This window comes from Seriola lalandi, unplaced genomic scaffold (genome assembly GCF_002814215.2).
Source record: "Seriola lalandi dorsalis isolate HSWRI2012SDOR001 ecotype SW California unplaced genomic scaffold, Sedor1 jcf7180002052274, whole genome shotgun sequence".
Taxonomy (NCBI): domain Eukaryota; kingdom Metazoa; phylum Chordata; class Actinopteri; order Carangiformes; family Carangidae; genus Seriola; species Seriola lalandi.
In genome coordinates this window covers 4,185,906-4,203,580 of record NW_019522827.1, presented here as the reverse complement: position 1 = coordinate 4,203,580, position 17,675 = coordinate 4,185,906, and the positions used below count along the sequence as shown (strand labels likewise).

Below are 17,675 nucleotides of genomic sequence, written 5' to 3'. Positions count from 1 at the left end.
TCTGAGACCAGAACCAGAGACTAGCAGACGGATCAGAACAGTTAGCGTAGTTATCATCTTTTATTTGTTTATGTTGTTTGTTAGCTCGTAACTGGCAGTGGCTGACACAGTGTTAGCGCTTGTGCTAATGCTAACGCTCTCTCTCTGTACTGACAAGGTTTCAGGTTCGTTTAGCCCCGCCCCCTCATCCCCACAAGTTGACAGGATTGGTTCCTTAGGTTTGTGATGTATGAAACCCTGGCTGTCTGAATCTGTTTTTATGAGTCATTGGTTCACTGCAGTTCAAGGTGGAAACACTCAGTCATGGTGTTGACTGATTATTTTGCTCACGATGTTAACAAGGTTAAAAACTTGATTTTCTCCGGAGGGGCCTTTCATGAAACCAAACAGAGAAAATAGCAAAAAACGAAAGCAAAAACATTTCTTACCTTTCAATATCAACAAACACAACAAAACTGATGTTTTCATTGCTCATTTAACTGAATTTTGTTAATATGTTCTCAAGACTTCCCACAAAACTAACAACCAGATCACAGTTATAACGTCCTTGACAAAAATGGAGCTGGACGTCACCCACAGCTTTCTGTAGAGCGGCGTAAAAGCTCAGAGTGAGCTGCTCCACTGTCGCCATCTTGTCAGTGCCGGACTCCACCTACCTCCCAGCTAATCCAAACAGGAGGGGCGTGTGTCGAGCCGAGACTTCGGTACATGCCTGTTTGTGGCAGGCATACGCTCACCCACCTGTCACTTAAAACGGCCACGCCCTCAATTATGCAGAACTTTAAGTCTTAATAAAATTCAAACTGGTGAGTTACAGTTGTCATGAAGGAGGAAATTAGCTCTAGAGACCAAAACTGTTTTTGTACCAGGCTATAAACATGGTTATTTCTGCTGTAAATTTGGACATTTTAACAAGGGAGTCTATGGGGATTGACTCAGTGTTGGAGCCAGACTCTAGTGGTCATTAGAGGAACTACAGTTTTTGGCACTTCAGTGTTGGCTTTGCCACTTGGCTTGTACTTACATCCACGTCACTTTCTGCGACCTTGACAGGTTTCCCTGACTCCTTCAGTGTCTGACTTCCAGCTACCTGGAAATTGGAAAACAAACATTTCCAGATGTTAGCTACAATGTAAAACAACATGTCCAACTCCACGGTACATTAGTGCTAAAATAAAGGAAATACAGAAACACAGACCAGCTACCAACTATCACGAGGCAGAGACAGACTATGTGTGACACATTCTCTTAGCCTCGTGTACATGACAACATGAGTGAGTTTTGGCGAAACAAAATCAGCTCTTGCCATGAAGAACAAAATGGCTATGGACACTTTGAAGCCCTGCACAAAATGACTTATCCATAAAACATCTGTACACGATGTCGCCTCCATTCAAAACAGTTGCTGTATTTTTTTTTTTTTCTGAATGGGAAAATGTTTGTTTTATTAACACTGAGTTCAGGTGCTGACTTACTGAAAGGGTTCTACAGTGCTAGAGTAACCTCCTGAAAACACTGCTAGTGATAGTTTAGAAAACATTAAAATGCACATGTGCAAAATCAACAATTTTTCTTGTGCTTGGAAATTTTCAGTTTAGGCGTTCGTGTGCTCCTTTTCAGCGAAAAGGTAGAAAGGTGACACAGTAGAGCCTTGTGTTATTGTCAAGGAGGTGCAGCGTTTCAGAGACGATGGTAGAAGCAGCTGGCTTTTCAACCACCGGGCCACAGCCACAGCCACAACACATGCACTGCCGAGCCATCCCATGCCCACTACTCCACAGCATCGCCAACATCGCCACAAGGGAGGGAGGGGGGACAGGTCAAAGGTCACATGGAGATAAGATAATTGATGCCAAGCTGTGAATGCGGTGCTGTAAGCAATGGGATGGTCTTTCTAGGACACACAGACTCTCTAAATCACAGGAACACACACACACACTCACATACAGACTGCACACATGCCTCTCTATTGTGGACACTGTAGAAACATGCACAAGTGTTACAATCACACACACAATCACAGACACGCTACAATTTGCAGGACATATTCTGCACAAAGGCACACACACTCACTCACACATACACACACGCACACACACACACACGCACACACACACGCACACACACACACATAGAGCTTACGTTCATTAGAGGCCTGAGTGGCCCAGCAGTGCAGTGCAGTAGTAAACTGTGTACTGCGAGGATCAGGGGCTCTAGAGCTCTGATCTGGGAGTTAAAAATCACAGAGACAGAGCCGCAGTCACAACATGGCGGCTGCTTTTGTGAGATGCTTCTAAAACCATTTCAAGAGTTAGAAGATCACTGCAAGAACTTGTTTTTATTTGTTTGTTTTTTTTGTCCCACACAGACGCCTGAACATCTCCATTTGAAGCTGCAACACACTAATGTCTTGGGTCAGTTCAACATGGGCCAGAGCGTTTACAAGTTGGTTGTCAGTGAGAAACACCAGGTGTGTTAGTTTGAAATCAAAACCAGAAAAGGCACGGCAGAAGGAAAACACCTGAACTGAAGCAAAAGAGACGTTAAAATAAGTAACAAGGATCAGGGGATCAACTCTGTCCATCTCCATGTCTCACCTTCAGGTCCAGATACTCCAAGTCCTTCTTCAGCTGCATGTAGGTGTCGTCAGCCTGGAAGGTGAGAGAGGTGTGTGAGTGTGAGTTCACTATCTGAGATTCAAGCTTGGCTGACAATGTGTCTAGAGGATGTAGTTAGATTTGTGTGTCGAGTATGACGTATTAACTGTCTGTGCTAACATGCATCACAACACTCACAAATCAGGCATTTATCTTATGTTCAGAGATGCTTAGGTGCTACTGCAACAGACAAAAAGACCAGCACAAACCAGATCCATCAAAAGCAGCAGATCCCGACACGTCACTGAATTCAGCTTTGAATTCAGCTCACAGCACTCAACAAAGAACAAACAAGTACGACCGAAAGTGAGAGATTTTAGGAATCAGAAGACCGAACTGGCCCATCACATCCACAGCCAGCCAGTTAGCCAAAGCATGGGATGGCTTTGTGGATGTTGAGAAGTCGGCAGCACAACATGCTATGGACAGAGTCGCCAGAAGCTCAATATGGAAAACCGATCAGCCAAAAAAACAGCACATGGAAAAGAGGTGGATGGTTCTATGACGGCAGCCAGGTCAGCGCTCACAGATCAACCATGCCCGACGTCACACCACTGAAGCACGGGAGCTTTTGGGTAGAGGTTGCCACTAATATACTGTGACCAGGTGTTGATGCAGCTGTTTGGTCTTTTTTTTTAATCCCGGGGGAGGTTGTTCTTCAGCACTATTTCACATTGAGACGTGTGTTTACAGCTGCGGATTAAAAACTACAGAATTAAGTGTGAGTTACAGGTTTGGATGTGAGTCTGGATGTGGATGGAGATGTGAATATCAGTGAATATGGCTGCAATGTGAGGAATATGAAAGTGAGTTTGTATTGAATTTTTATGTGATTATAACATCTTTATGATGACATTATGTTTGCAGAATTATGGCAGGTGATCCAATCACAAGTATATCAGTTCACTCATGACATTAACGTGTGTCTCCAGTGACCACTTGTGATCAGATCTCACTTCCCCGCTCTATATGCACATAAACATGTACGTGTTGTTGTTTTTAGCCAATCCCACAGGTCCGTTGTCAATGTGTTTCAGAGAGAGAGAGAGAGAGAGAGAGCAGGGCAAGGAGGGGTTGAGCGAATCATTCCACTGCTCAAAGCTCTACAGTGCAATCGGGTTTTAATCCAGTTGAAATAGTAAAAATGTGTTTCGGTTCATTATGATACAGTGGCAGGTCTAATTAGACTGTGGCAGAGGACGTCAGTTGACAAGACGCATTTGCGTTCACACTGCTAAAAGAATGTGACCACGTGACGATCACTCAGACCACCTCTGAATGTGGACTGAGTGATCGGATCTCAAATGCGCCTTGAGTGCGTTCACACCTACAGCTGTCCACTTGTGATGGGATCACCTGAGACGGATGGGATGTTAATGCAGGTCTGAACAGAGATCTGAACAGGGCCTATGTTGCTTTTTCAATTCTTGGTCAGATCCATTGGTTCTGGTGATGGTCGTGGTGGTGGTGGTGGTGGTGGAGGGGTGGGATGATGGAAGTCAGTGGGAGGCTTCAGTGAGAATGTTTTAAACTCTACACAGTGCTTTTAAGGAGTGGCAGGCCTGTTTCACAGAGCTGTTTTGAATTTAAAGGTTATGATATATTTTTATTTTGTATTAGGCTTAAAAAATGGCTGTTCGTTTGCTGTGTATGAAATTTGATGTGTTTGAGATCCTGATCATCCTGCACCCAGAGATGCTGCAGGTGCTGGATGACTGAGGTAGGCAGGACAGTGTGATGCACAAACATGTTACAGTCAAGGTATCTGTTTTCTCTGAAAATGTTACGTGACATTATATGTATGGAAAACCATACAGCGTCTTCTGTACTTGACAACCAGACCTAGCGGTGGCACTAGAGGAAATGCCAGGAGGTTAAACATCATCAGGATTCTTCTGCTGAGGACTAAGATTAACCACAGCAAAGTTAATGTATTTCCAAAAATTAAAAAATGTGAAAAAAATCACAGTTTAAAGTGTGAGGATATCCTCTCAATCAGCGGTTCTGAAAATCTTTGAGGGGGTTCCTGGTCCCCAGCAAAAAGGGGAAAAACGTATTTTCACTATAATTCCATCCATAATTCACACAATGACAGACATGTGTGACTATGTCTGTCATGGGTTTCAAACACTTTCTGTAATAAAACATCTAAAAGCAGAAATCTTATCAGATGGGGTCAATGGTTTAGTTTGTGTCAGTTTAGGGTCCTTGGAGCGAAAACCACTGCTGTAAATGATTAGAATTCATCCAATAGGAGTGAGGAATGTATTAATTTTTCATGGAAAGTCATCAAAATAGTTTCTGGTACATTTCGCTCTCTGGACCAGTGTCGGACAGACAGAATGACAGACGGACAAACTGACTTACAGTGTCATCCACAGAGCCATGAATACTGATCTAATTTAAGTGTAATGCAGCCCTGCAGTATGTTTAATGGCAACCTCTACCAGCCCCTGGTAAAATGAGGTGCAGGCAGGCGTGCCGCAGGGGCCCCCACCTGGGTGTTGCAAGGGCCTATGGGAGCTGAGAGGCCCACATGTCCGTGGTGGGACACAGGAGAGGGGCCGGAGCTGAGGAGGGGGCTGTTGCTAGTGGTGGTACTGGTGAGGAGGTGGTTGTGGTGGAAGGGCTCTTTGGGACCGTTGAGCCGCTGGAGCTGGGTTAATGTGTGCTGGCGTGCGGAGGCCATCTTGGCCTGATGCCGGCGCAGCTGAATGAGGAGCAGAGTGAGCTCCTCGGGCTGTCAGGCACCACAGGACATTAAATCTGACATATCTCGATACCGACTACATCAAGCTTCAGTGAAACTTCTTGTTTTAAATGAGTAGCTTCCCTTTCACAGCGCTAGTAGCCAGTTTGTAACGCCACTGGCCGGTGGCTAATTTGAACAAGCAGCTAAATTAAGATCAATCAGGATTAATGGTGTTGAAGCTACAGGGAGACACACAGCAGCAACAGGCTGGTGAGAAGCATTTCTCCCAAAAGTTCAGCTACAGCCAACTGGTTAATGTTTGGTCAGTATCACATTTTACTGGTAGCAAAGAATGAAGGCACATCTGGTCACTGATTTCTTTAGTGCTGACCAATGCTGAGACTGTGATTACTTCTTACAGCTCCATTAAATCTAAAGTCTATTTAAACACTAAAGTTCCAGTTTCCAGTTCGTGATAAACAGATATTACAGGAGCTATTTGTAAGTTTTGCTATTATACTACATAGCTAATACATAGCTACAGACATAGCTGTTTACTTACCAGTCTAGAAGAAACGTTGTGAGTTCAGCATCAAACCTCATTCCTTTACTCACCAACAGCTGTCTCCAGAGGTGGAGAACGACGTCAATGTTATCTCTTGCTTTCCTTTCATTTCTATCCCTTCCTTTCTTTTGCTTAAGTTAGCATGCTAACCAGCTAGCCCTGGCCTGATTGGCCTGTCTCATCACTTTCCCTGAAGAAGTAGCACTACTCAGAATACGCATTATAACCTCTTGTCTTCTAAATACAACGGCTGAAGCTCTCAGCAAGACTGGTAAGTAAACAGCTGTTAATGCTAATGTTGGCTATGTAGCAATAACAAAACCTAAGAATAGCTCATTCAATTAAACAAAGCAATGTAAATATATGTATATCTAATGTAATGTTTGTTTAAATGTTAATACTTGCAATCTAATCATATGTTTTATGTAATTATTATAAAACATACCGTTTTGCCATGAAGGCTGGGCGCACTGACTGTGTGTGTGATGTAGCCAGAGGGAGGCATCGACCGTCTCTCGATAGTGGCAGCCTGACAACACACACATTTTATAGGCACTGTTAATTATCAATTAATTAGGTATAATGTGTGTTATATATATATGTATATATATATATATATATATATATATAGGTGACAAATTAAAGGAAAAACCAGCAGAAAGTGTCTTAGTTAGGTGCTGGGTCACCACAAGCTGCCAGAACAGCTTCAATGCTCCTTGGTGTTGACCCAACAAATCTGAACTTTACTGGAGGGATGAACACCATTACTCCAAAACAGTGGTTCCCAATACAATTGTGTTATTCAAAAATGTAACTATAATTAAAATAAAAACATAAATAATCTTTGTAAATGTTTTAAAACATTAAAATTATTTTACTTTTTTTTTCTTGTATTGAGGCCTATCTCTGTGATAAGCCAATGAACTTTTATGTTGTCGTCCTCCGGAAAACATTGTGTACTTGTTTGATATCTCAGTCTTATTGCTCGCTACAAGATCACATCCATGGCAACAACTGGAGAATCAAAATGGATAGCTGGTTAGCAAAAGGAAAAGTTAAAAGAAATGAGAGTCAAGAGACAGATGGTGAAGTGACAAGTGATCTCTCCACATCAAACAAAAAAGAAAAATTGAGCTTTCTACAGAACAGTCCTGAATGTTCAATTGTTATTATTACAACAGAAATTTTGTTTATTACTGCATATCTGTATTGTTCTTGGGTCTAATGTGGGCCATTAAACATTTTTGAGATTTTCAAGTGGGCCAAGAGTTGGAAAAAGTTGGGAACCACTGATCCAAAACATATTCCCTCTTTTTGGTGTTGTGATGATGGTGGTGGTGGAGAGCGCTGAATAGTCCAAAATCTGCCAGACTTCAACTGGGTCTAGATCTGGTGACTGTGAAGGCCGCAGTGTTTTATGTCATGATTCATACTCATCAAACCATTCAGTGACCCCTCAACCCCTAAGGATGGGACATCGTCATCCTGTTTCTCCACTTATTGTTCAGGTTTTTCCTTTAATCTGTCACACGTCTGTAGAAATGACAGAGTTAAGGCCAGTTTCACCACACAGAGCACTTACACCAGTGAAATCTACTATCAGAACTTAACAAGGCGAGCTCCATATCACCAAAGGCTTGTTTGAGTGGCCCCAGCGCTTTACATGACCTTGATAACAAAACAATGCGTTGTTTATTATCTCTGGGCAAAATGAAGTCACTCGTGGTCGTGGGTGAGGAGGTGGAAATTTGCATATTTGTGTGTTTTCTCACTCAGTTTTAAAAACAAGATATGGAGCTACTAATGTTGTTGCATCAGTTTATATTAATGTGAAAAAAATATACATACACGTAGCACAGGTTCTTTTTGACTGATGGCTGATACAGTTGAGATTATTTAACAGACTTCAGGATACGTCTGCCTTTGTGGCCCGAGGCACCAAAACAATTACTCTGTTCAGTGGAGCACAGTTCCAATATCCGCCCCACACTGTCAGAATAACTGACGTGGTTCTGCATGAAAAATTATTCCATTTGATATTTTACACTTGGCAGTGGTAAAAAAAAGTGTTAATGGTCTAATCTTTGGAAGAGCACAAACAAGACGGTATTAATTTCCCACAATCCTCGTAAGAGAACACACTGACAAGAGAAATCAACTCATCACCCATATGACACGACTAACCAACAATATCTATACATGTTATCACTGCAGCACCTGTTCCTCTTAGGTCAGCCTATATTTCCTATGACTTCTCTTTTCTTTATTTGATTATATACTCTAGGGGCACTAGATTATTAATCAGCTGATTGAGCGCTGCGGAGCGAGGAATGAGTGAAGCATCACAGACGGTTCGTGGATGATAAAACTGAACCTGTGTTGTTTACTGACACTGCATGACAGCATTAATTATAATCTTTTGGATTTATATATAATCTTTTTGAAGTTTTATTTCAGTTAGTTACACCTGGTGTTGTTTGCAGAAAACTGAGATTTCTGACATAGTTTTACCTTGAACAGCTGGGATTTGGTCCTGCGGGGGGACACGGTGAAGGGGATGTCCACCACTGACCGGTCACCCACCGGCCTGACTGTCACCCGTTCAGCTGGCGTGTGTGGCCTCCGCGTGGGTGACAGAGTTCGACTGCTGCCCGGTGGGGGCCCCGGCGGAGGGATGTCCGCAGATGACGGTGGCACTGACACGCAGCGAGGAGGCCCCTCTGACCTGGGGGCTGAGGAGGAAGGAGGCACAGTGGATGGTGGGCGGGGGCCGAAGGGGTACTCCGGGGCCGGGGTGTAGAGCGGCGCCGTGGGACTGCCGTGACGGAACTGGTGACGCTGCTGCCACTCGTACAGCTGCCAAACGGTGTTGGAGCCGGGGCCGCCCTGCTCTGGGGTGAGGCGGAAGTGGCTCAGGCGGTCCTGGGCGTACTTGTACTCACCGATTCGGCCAGGAGGAGGACTCTGCCGAGGAGTCTTTGGCAGGGTTTGGTATGCGTCCACGGAGGTGAACTTGTGCTGGGTTGGTGGCGTGCGACGTGGGAGGGTGTTCTCTCTGGATGGCGGGCTGTTGATCAGGAACATCAGGACACAAGAGGATGTTTTTATACACATACACAGAATATCTACATACTTCAGAGTAAAAGTATCAGTGTTTTTCTATTTAAAATAAGACACAATAACCTGACCTTATATGTTCTGAATGAAATGAAGCTTTTCAAGGGACGCACACAGTGGATGACAGTGACCTACCCTTTGTACTCAGCCTTCTGCACTTGGACCCAGTGCTCCACCTGATCCAGGGCGCTTCTCCTCTGCACCTGCTTGTGTGTGTCAGCAGGGGCCCTCTGGTACGTCCCTGCTGCAATCCCGTTGGGCTCCAGAATGGGGCTGGGCGTGGAAACGAGGCCGTTCCGCGTGCAGACGCTGGAGGGAAGCGTTGAGGCGGCTCGCGACGGCGCTCTGGATGGCACCCTGGACACAGGCGCCGAGGCCGAAACGTGCTCCGACTGTGGGAGGGCGGAGGGCGTGGGGTTGGAAGGGAGGGAGGTGTGCGTGTCCATCTCCAGGCCGCCGCCTCCTATGGGGTGCTCCAACATGGTGATGGCAGGAGAGTCTTTGTGGAAGCTGCAGCGCTCCTCTGCCTCGCGGCGTATGGGCTCCAGGAGAACCTCGTGGATGATTGGTCTGGTGGCGTCAGAGTCTGAAGTCTTGGTCCTGTGGTGGTTCACGTGGTTCGTCTGCGGGACGGCCTGCTGCTGCAACATGCTCAACTTCTCCAACTTGTCAGATGGTCTGTGGAGAACAGAGATGACATGAAGCCTGGATAAATACCGGCCTTAAAATGTTTGCAACTTTCTCTTCAATACTGGGCGACTTAGATTCCTGAGAGAACTAGAAAATAATTAACCACAGCAGTTACACTGACAGCTCAAACTTCTCTAAAGATCTTAGTGGGTTTATTTTGATAAGCACCAGTTCTGTTTCATTTGATCACTTCCCCGATTTCCCATGGACGGCATGTTCCACCATTTGAGGGGTTTTAGTCCTTGGTTCTAATGTGCTGAGCTGAATTTAAACTAGATGACTGTCACATTAAAGGGAAACTTTTAGCCTCATTCCCAACTTTAGGGACAGTGCTACACGCACCTCACAGGCCATCTTAAATCAGAGCAGACGACGAGCAAAGCCTTGTAACCACAGCTAGATTTTAAGATGCATTAATGAAATCCTGTCTGACAAGAAGCACGAGAAACAGTCAGGTCTCTGAAATTCAATGAAGCACGCACCAAATTTGACTTTTAAAAAAGGAATTAACAGTCTCCGCATACTTGCTGCCTGCAGCTGGTATCTGAAGATGGTCACTATACATGTAAATTAGCACTAAGGTGTGAATGGTCTGTCCACATTAGATTGTTTTAAATGGGGCAAACAAGACAGTTTCTTCCAGTCTTAGAGTAGTGTGTGGCTTGCAATGTAAGTGCACTCAATCAGTGGTTGTTAAAAAAGCATTTGCATGTTGTTAAAGTGACCAAGCGCTTTAAAAAGGAGGGTGACATGCCAGCAAATAGTAAGATTACTGTTATAGTTTCATTTTTAAAACTGTGAAGTTTCCCTCCTGTCATTCACTAACAGCTCGTGTGGTCTTGAGGGATTTCCCCCTCTCTCCAAAAACACAAAATGAAAACGAAGCAGCGCCGAGCTGCCGATGTCTGAGGCTGCCAGTGAAGTGATGGGACGCATTTGATCTGTGCCACCTCCCCTCGTCAACACATGAATAATACATAGAGGAAGCCAGTGCTCGTTCAAAAGCAGCATTTCACAGCGTCAGAGTGTACTCTTTGAAAAAGCAAGCGAGCGAACGCACATAAACAAACGCACTACACTCGCTATACGCTGTAACGTCGGGACTGACAGACATGTGTTCAAGCTGTAAACAGCAGAGTGGGATGTTTTCCAGGAATCACCTGCAGTGACATATGAGACAATCGAATGGCAACACTTTCCAGAAGCCATGTGCTTATAGCATATACCAACTGGACCATATACAGTATCACAGACAAATAGTCTCATGTCACATGATCACTTAGCCCAGATGGTGTTTTATGGACTGTGAGAATCAGGGTTGGGTTGCAAGTATTTATAAACAATATAGTGGAACATATTTAAAACATCTGCTGGATCATAGATCAGGGATTATAAGTGACAAAAATGTCTTTAATTGCACATTAATAAATAAACTGTGATGTTGTGTGAGGTAGGGAGCTTTTCTCCTGATGTTTTGAGACGTGGGTGCAGGAAATGGAGACAGTGAGCCCTTGTGTTTCAACTTAAATTCAGTATATTCACTCTTCTCAAAACAGGTCCAATTAATTCTCTTTAGTCGGAAGATCAACAAAACTCTATTCCTCTGTCCTATTGATATCACACGACTTTTTCTGTCCCTCATACACTGAGTCTCTTCACGGCAGTCAGCTCCTCTGATTCAGCTGGGCAGCACCCATTCTCCTGGCTGCCCTGCTGACTGTGGGTTTTGTAGTCTTTTGCTGGAAGCCATGATGGGTTGTAATCCATGCTGCAGCCACAGGGAGTGAATGTATTTCCCCTCCGTGACACAACCTCAGTCATGACATCTCAAAACATAATGAAATCAAACCAACAAACTGTTCCCAGGTTCTCCCGAGGAGAGGGGGAAGTGTGAGTGAAGGGAGAGTGAGTGCATGGCCCCGCCCACCACAGCATATATAATGGGGGCTGGAGGAGAGGGAGATCTCACTCACTCACTCACTCACTCACTCACTCACTCACTCACTCACTCACTCACTCACTCACTCACTCACTCACTCACTTTGTTTGTCAGTTTAGTTATTCTCTATTCTGGGTTAGTTCAGGGGGGGTGCTCTGGGTGGCTGGCCCAGACTCCCTGAATTCATTTGGTCTTTTTGGCCGGCCTCCAGACGCTCTTGGCTTTGGTTAAGTTTTGCTGTAGTTTGAAAATAAAATAATCATTTGTGATAATTGACCTTCGGGTATGGCGTCCTCTGTATATGTTGCTGGAAAAAAGGTTGAGCCAAATCTTTTGTTGTGGCCGTAACACAAACTAATAAAATAAACTATCCCGCGAACCGCAGGGTGTATTAGAATGAACAAACGTTTTACAACAACAGTTCAAATGTAAATGAACAGGACAGGAACTGAATTCAATAAAGTTTCATGTCATTAAGCAAGGCAGAGTAAAAAAAAATGTCACTTCTTTAGTTAAACACAGGAAAAAGACAATGTAAAAGTGATGGGCCTCCTGCTTGATAACCAGGTGGACTCTGGGAAGTGTAGTACCACAGTATCACCACAGCACTGTACAGTACAGTATGCTCTGCACCAAAGATGGACTGATGGAGGATTAACATTTGAGGTTCAGGTTTTAGATAGCAAAAGCCACGTATGAAGGACATTGATCAACTTTACATCTCAATCATAAATACAAAAGATTAAAGATGTTCATTTGAAGGAGTAAAGGAATCAAAATACTAGCAACAAACAGAAGGGGGCACTCACGGTGTGAGGAGGAGGACTTAACGCTTTGTCAGTAATGGACTCAGACTGCTGACATTCTACAGTTCAGTTGCCTTGTTTGGGGCAATGAATGCGTGTAAGGTGTTCAGTTCAGTGAGATACATTGTGTGTATGTGAGTGTGTGTGTGTACCTGATGAGAGCGTCTGCGTGGTTCTGCATCAGCGCGGCCTGGTTCATGGCCCTCAGCCAGGTGTTCATGTCCTCCTGGGTGTCGGCGCTGAAGTAATACGTCCGCATCCCAGTGTGCTCCGCCTGCGAGCCAATCACAGAGCTCTGCTTGTAAATGTACGAGCGCATACCAGTGTGGCTAGCCTATAGGGAGAGAGAGGAGGCCGGGTCAGTGCCGTGGTCACAGAGAGTGGCAGAGACAGAAGCCGAGAGACGAGACGATGTGTTAGATGAGCTGCAGCTTCGGTCAAAGAGACAGGGAGACATCATGCCATCCAACAAGAGAAACAACATCAAGGGCCACATAAGCATCGACCAGCACACAAAGAGCCAGTGAAGGAAACCACACAATAGAAATACAAAGACAAAAATGCCAGCCAATAACAACCAACAAAGCCAGGACTTTTGACCAATGAGAGGAAAGATACTTCGGTACAATGGAGAATAGAAAATATGAATACCAGGAAAATCCACCCCCCCACAACCCCAAAGTCTCCTCACAAACCTGGTTCTTCCTGCTATTACAGCAGAGAAACCTACTGAGAACATATATATGGACAGATGACAGTTTACAAACACACAATGATCTTATAATAGACTTTAATTTATGCTTGCTACACTTCAAGATAAGGTCCTAATAACATAAAAGAGGCAGTGTGAGGTCAAAGTCTGATTTGCTTCCACACTATGACAAGGTAATTGTACTTTGTGATTTAAGTGCCGAGCTCATGACAAGGCATATTCAAACTTAAGATGGATATGTCTTTGTGTGCAAAGTAAAAAGGCTATTAGTTAGGTGATCTAACACACTGCTGTCGGAGTGTGACAGTCGGGGGCACAGCTGCACCAATTCATCACTAGGAAAGGGATTTAAAGACACAGTGTGTAGAATACAAAGAGTATCACACTGTAGATGTTTCAGAACAAGACCCGAACTCAACAATACTGTAGAGCTAATAATATAAACTGTTGTCAGTGCAGCAGTGGAAGAGCTTTTCACTCTATCAAGTTACTGACAAGTTATCTGCTCTTACTGGCTCATGCTTAACAGCCTATTGTACCTCAACATTACTGAATGATTTAAACTGTGTCTCAGGTCCAGTGTGACACATCACAATCTTGCATTTGAAACCTACAGAAAAATATAATTTAACTTAGCTCAACAAAGACGGTTTTAGTGTCTTTGAGCTCATTGTTCTGGTTTTCTGTTTCGCAGACTAGGGTTGCGCTGACGGGCGATGAACTCGGTGATCGATGATGATCAGAACGATTGCTGATGGCTTACACCTTTGTCAATGTCAAGACGATATTTGACTTGTTTTCCCATTGATGTATTAACTTGTTATTATCAGTATTTTTCTAGTATTACATTAATGTTAAATTTAATTTGCCCTGCTATAATTTCAAAGGATGCCTGCAACACTCACACACACACACACACACACACACACACACACACACACACACACACACACACACACTCCGACACAGCTGACTGTCATTGAAGCACTGTGGTTAAATAGAGTCGAGGAGATCGATAGGCAGACAGAAGACAGATCTTTCGTGGTTGTAAATAGAATATTTGGACAATCAGTGAGAGAGAGATGAAAGCCATAAACAGCTGTTTCTACGCTCCTCCCCCTGCTGATTGTGAGTGAATATTGTGAATGTTGTGAATATTAAATGTAAATCATTAATGTTTTGTTTGTGGTGACAAGTTTGATTTAACATAGTCATAAAATGTATTTGTCAACGTGCTGTCATCACTCAGGGCATCCAAGAAAGAGTGAGAGAGAGCATGACGACACGCTCGCTCTTTGGTTCGCTCCATCTCTCTTACTCATAGGGCAACATAACCAAACTGCCATCTAGTGACAAACTGATGAACATAGTGGAGCATTTAGCAGCTAAACAGCCATATAATTCCCTCAGGAGTCAGTGATGACCAAAACAGAGCTAAACGGATAGTAGATATTAGAGTTACTTTCAACATGTGACTAGAAACAAGTGAGTGTTCATGTTGCTCCTTGTCTAGTGGATGTGTAAACCAACTGTTTGCTGTGTGTTTCACTATAACAACTTATTAGGGTGATAATACGTCCGTCTTATGTTGTGGCCAATAAACTAATTAATTTTTTTTCGGTGCCCATTTTCTCTCATCAGTGATTTCCGACATTTCCCAGAGTGCCTTTCACTGTTCACCAGAAGACACATGAGGAGTAGTTGCATTCAAAATGTTACTCTGTCAGTGTCGGTGGAGAGGGCAGTAGAACTACTGATAGTAACTGCAAGAAAGCTGAATAAAAAAGAGATCCTTTCTCAAAAAACAAGTTTGTGTCTGCACTACATTTTAATCCACAAGGCCACAATCAGCAGAGAAGTTTCTGGTACTTTAGATTTCTGCCTCAAAGTGTGTAGAACTATGTGAGTCCAGAGGAAAGCCTTGAGAGGCTGAAACTGAGACGTTTACTGTTTGATAATTCATACACTCTGAAAAATATTCCTCCTACTGGACTTCTTTTTAGCTGTGCTGAAAATATCTAAACATGAGGTCACTGGTATTAGAACTGGCTGACTTTCCACAGGGATAAGAAAACACACCATCAAGCTACAGAACTGGCCAAGAAATCCAAGGAACAGTACATCACTGATAGCTGTTTTCTCTTTTACCCTTGATAAAGATTTCCTTGCAAAGCACTGTTCTATAAATACCCTACTTCCCCTTTTCTTCCTCCCTCCTTCCTTCCTTCAGTATTTCGGTGGCTGGGATTGGAAGACAAATGAGAGAGCCCACTTAACAACAGATGCATGCAAATGAAAAGTAATTAAACACTAAATCTTCTCTACCCTAATTGATTCACTGAATAATGGATGCGGGATAATAAGTGTGTGTGGAGAGTTGTGGTGGGATCCACACAAACGTCTCTGTGATTTCTTGATTTGGTTTATATTGTGATAAAATGGGTGTGACATCAGAAACACACCACACCCACTCATGTGGTTTAATGTATACACTGAACAAGTTCATGAATAATACAAAGGCAGTCTGTAACCCCTGCTATTCTATCCCTGTTACTGTAAACTCTGAGTAAACCCTGGCACACGGATACAGACACGAACAGAAACAAACGTCCCTCCCAGGTTTCCTTCGATCCAGTAACTCACATCCCCTCTGAAGACACTGCTGTCTGGCTGCTGAAACAAGCTGCGACTGAGAACTAATACAATGACTTAAAACATCATTTTCTCAAAGAGGATGTACTTGACACTGATTCTGATATATATTAAGATCAGGGAGTTGACTGCACCTCTTGCTTCATTAGACCAGGTCTGGAGAGCAAGTGCACTGGCTCTATCTTGGTGCTCAGGTAACGATGAGGAAAATGAATAACTGCACTGAGAAACTTTTACTTATTCTGTGTGGAGGTGAACAGAGGCTGCATATGTCCTCTGCAATGATCTTTATAGTTTAAGGAGGTTATTCTAATGTGCCGATCATAGACTGTAAATAAAGATGGACGTAGCTTCTGTGACGTCACCCACAGGTTTCTGAAGAGCGGTTTTGAGGCTCAGAGTGGGCTGCTCCACTGTCACTATCTTGGCAGTGTCCGACTGCACCTAATTCCCGGCTAATCCAGAAATGGGCAAAGAGGTGGGGCGTGTGTCAAGCCCAGACTTCAGTGCATGCCAGTTTGTGGAAAGAATACAGTCACCCACCTGTCACTCAAGGCACTCAAAGCGCCCTAAAAAACTTCAAACATTAATAAAATTTGAATGGTTGACTTATTTAAAAATTCATCCCCATACAGTTGTGATGAAGGGGAAAATTTGTCTTTTGTAGCAGAGTTTAAACATTGACAGTGATTTTAACATAGGAGTCTATGGGGATTGACTCACTGCTGAAGCCAGACTCTAGTGGTCATTAGAGGAACTGCAGTTTTCAGTATTTCAGTGTTGGCTTCATTTTTCAGCCGCATTGTGTTGATTGGTGACAAAATGTTACATTTAGCGTCTTTGAATGAATGCAGTCACACATAATCTACAAAGTGTAGTTCTAGGTGACTTTTTCAGTCACAACCCAGGACTATGCAGGTTTCCACTCCAACCAAGCACTTACAGCAGATGGTTTCACTGACAAGGTCATTTCAGAGATGAAATAATTAGCCAATTTATCAATCACTCAATCAACAGAAAATCCATTAGTAACTACTTTGATAATAAACTAATTATTACTGCAAACACGCTCTGATTCCAGCTCCTCAGATTTCAGCTTTTCTCTGTTTTCTATCATTTTAAATTAAATGTTTTTGGGACTTTTGACAGTACATCAACAACACAAGACACAAGAAGACATCACCTCTGGATCACATGTCAAAGACGAAACAACGAATCCACTGATGGAATAAATAGTCAGCAGATTAGTCAATAATGAACATGTATCATTAGTGGCAGCCCCAGTCCATCTATTGTAATACTACCAATACTCCTAACGATATTATTATTGCAACACCTCTGATCATACTGTAACATTGTATGTAACTTAATAAATGCATCATATCTATGTATTTATTTACCTTACATGCAATGGTGCTTAAGATTGTACACCAGCCCTTTTAACTAACTTCTCATTTTATCTGTACACTGTTGACAGTTTTCTTTCACATTAAATCCCTGCAGTTGTTAGAGACAATGACTGCTCACCTGTTAGTGTCTATTCTTTCACCCAGTTTAAACATCCCATTAAATTGACAGCCCGCTTTAGCTACACTGACAGAAGCTACAAGTCAGAAAAATCAAGACTGCAGATCAACTCATGCAAGTGCCACACTGGAGTATAAAACCAGCTGTAAACAAGTCCGTTAGATCAGTAAATATAATGACGCTACATGATGAAATGTTGCATTTAAAAGCAGCCTGCAAACGCACAAGTCAGTTCAGTTTGGAGAGTACAGCCAACAGGCCGTACTGAGTTCATGTACTCTGCATGTCCTGTGTTTATAATCTCATACTGATGAAGTT

At 43.3% G+C, this 17,675-nt stretch overlaps 1 protein-coding gene across 11 annotated transcripts in view; it reads right to left on the bottom strand.

Moving 5' to 3' along the window:
• LOC111650336 (pleckstrin homology domain-containing family A member 7-like) overlaps positions 1 to 17,675 on the bottom strand; it is a 162,730-nt gene that overhangs the window by 15,597 nt on the left and 129,458 nt on the right. For 7 of the 11 annotated variants that reach the window (XM_087172341.1, XM_023400208.2, XM_023400206.2 and 4 more), the window contains 7 exons: positions 12,619 to 12,800; positions 9,167 to 9,709; positions 8,426 to 8,981; positions 6,360 to 6,443; positions 5,155 to 5,397; positions 2,598 to 2,651; positions 1,025 to 1,090 (listed from right to left, as the gene is read on the bottom strand). In XM_087172341.1, coding sequence (XP_087028467.1) covers positions 1,025 to 1,090; positions 2,598 to 2,651; positions 5,155 to 5,397; positions 6,360 to 6,443; positions 8,426 to 8,981; positions 9,167 to 9,709; positions 12,619 to 12,800 — 1,728 coding nt within the window. The remainder of the gene's footprint in view (positions 1 to 1,024; positions 1,091 to 2,597; positions 2,652 to 5,154; positions 5,398 to 6,359; positions 6,444 to 8,425; positions 8,982 to 9,166; positions 9,710 to 12,618; positions 12,801 to 17,675) is intronic. The other 4 variants (XM_023400209.2, XM_023400211.2, XM_087172343.1 and 1 more) reach the window with 4 other exon arrangements.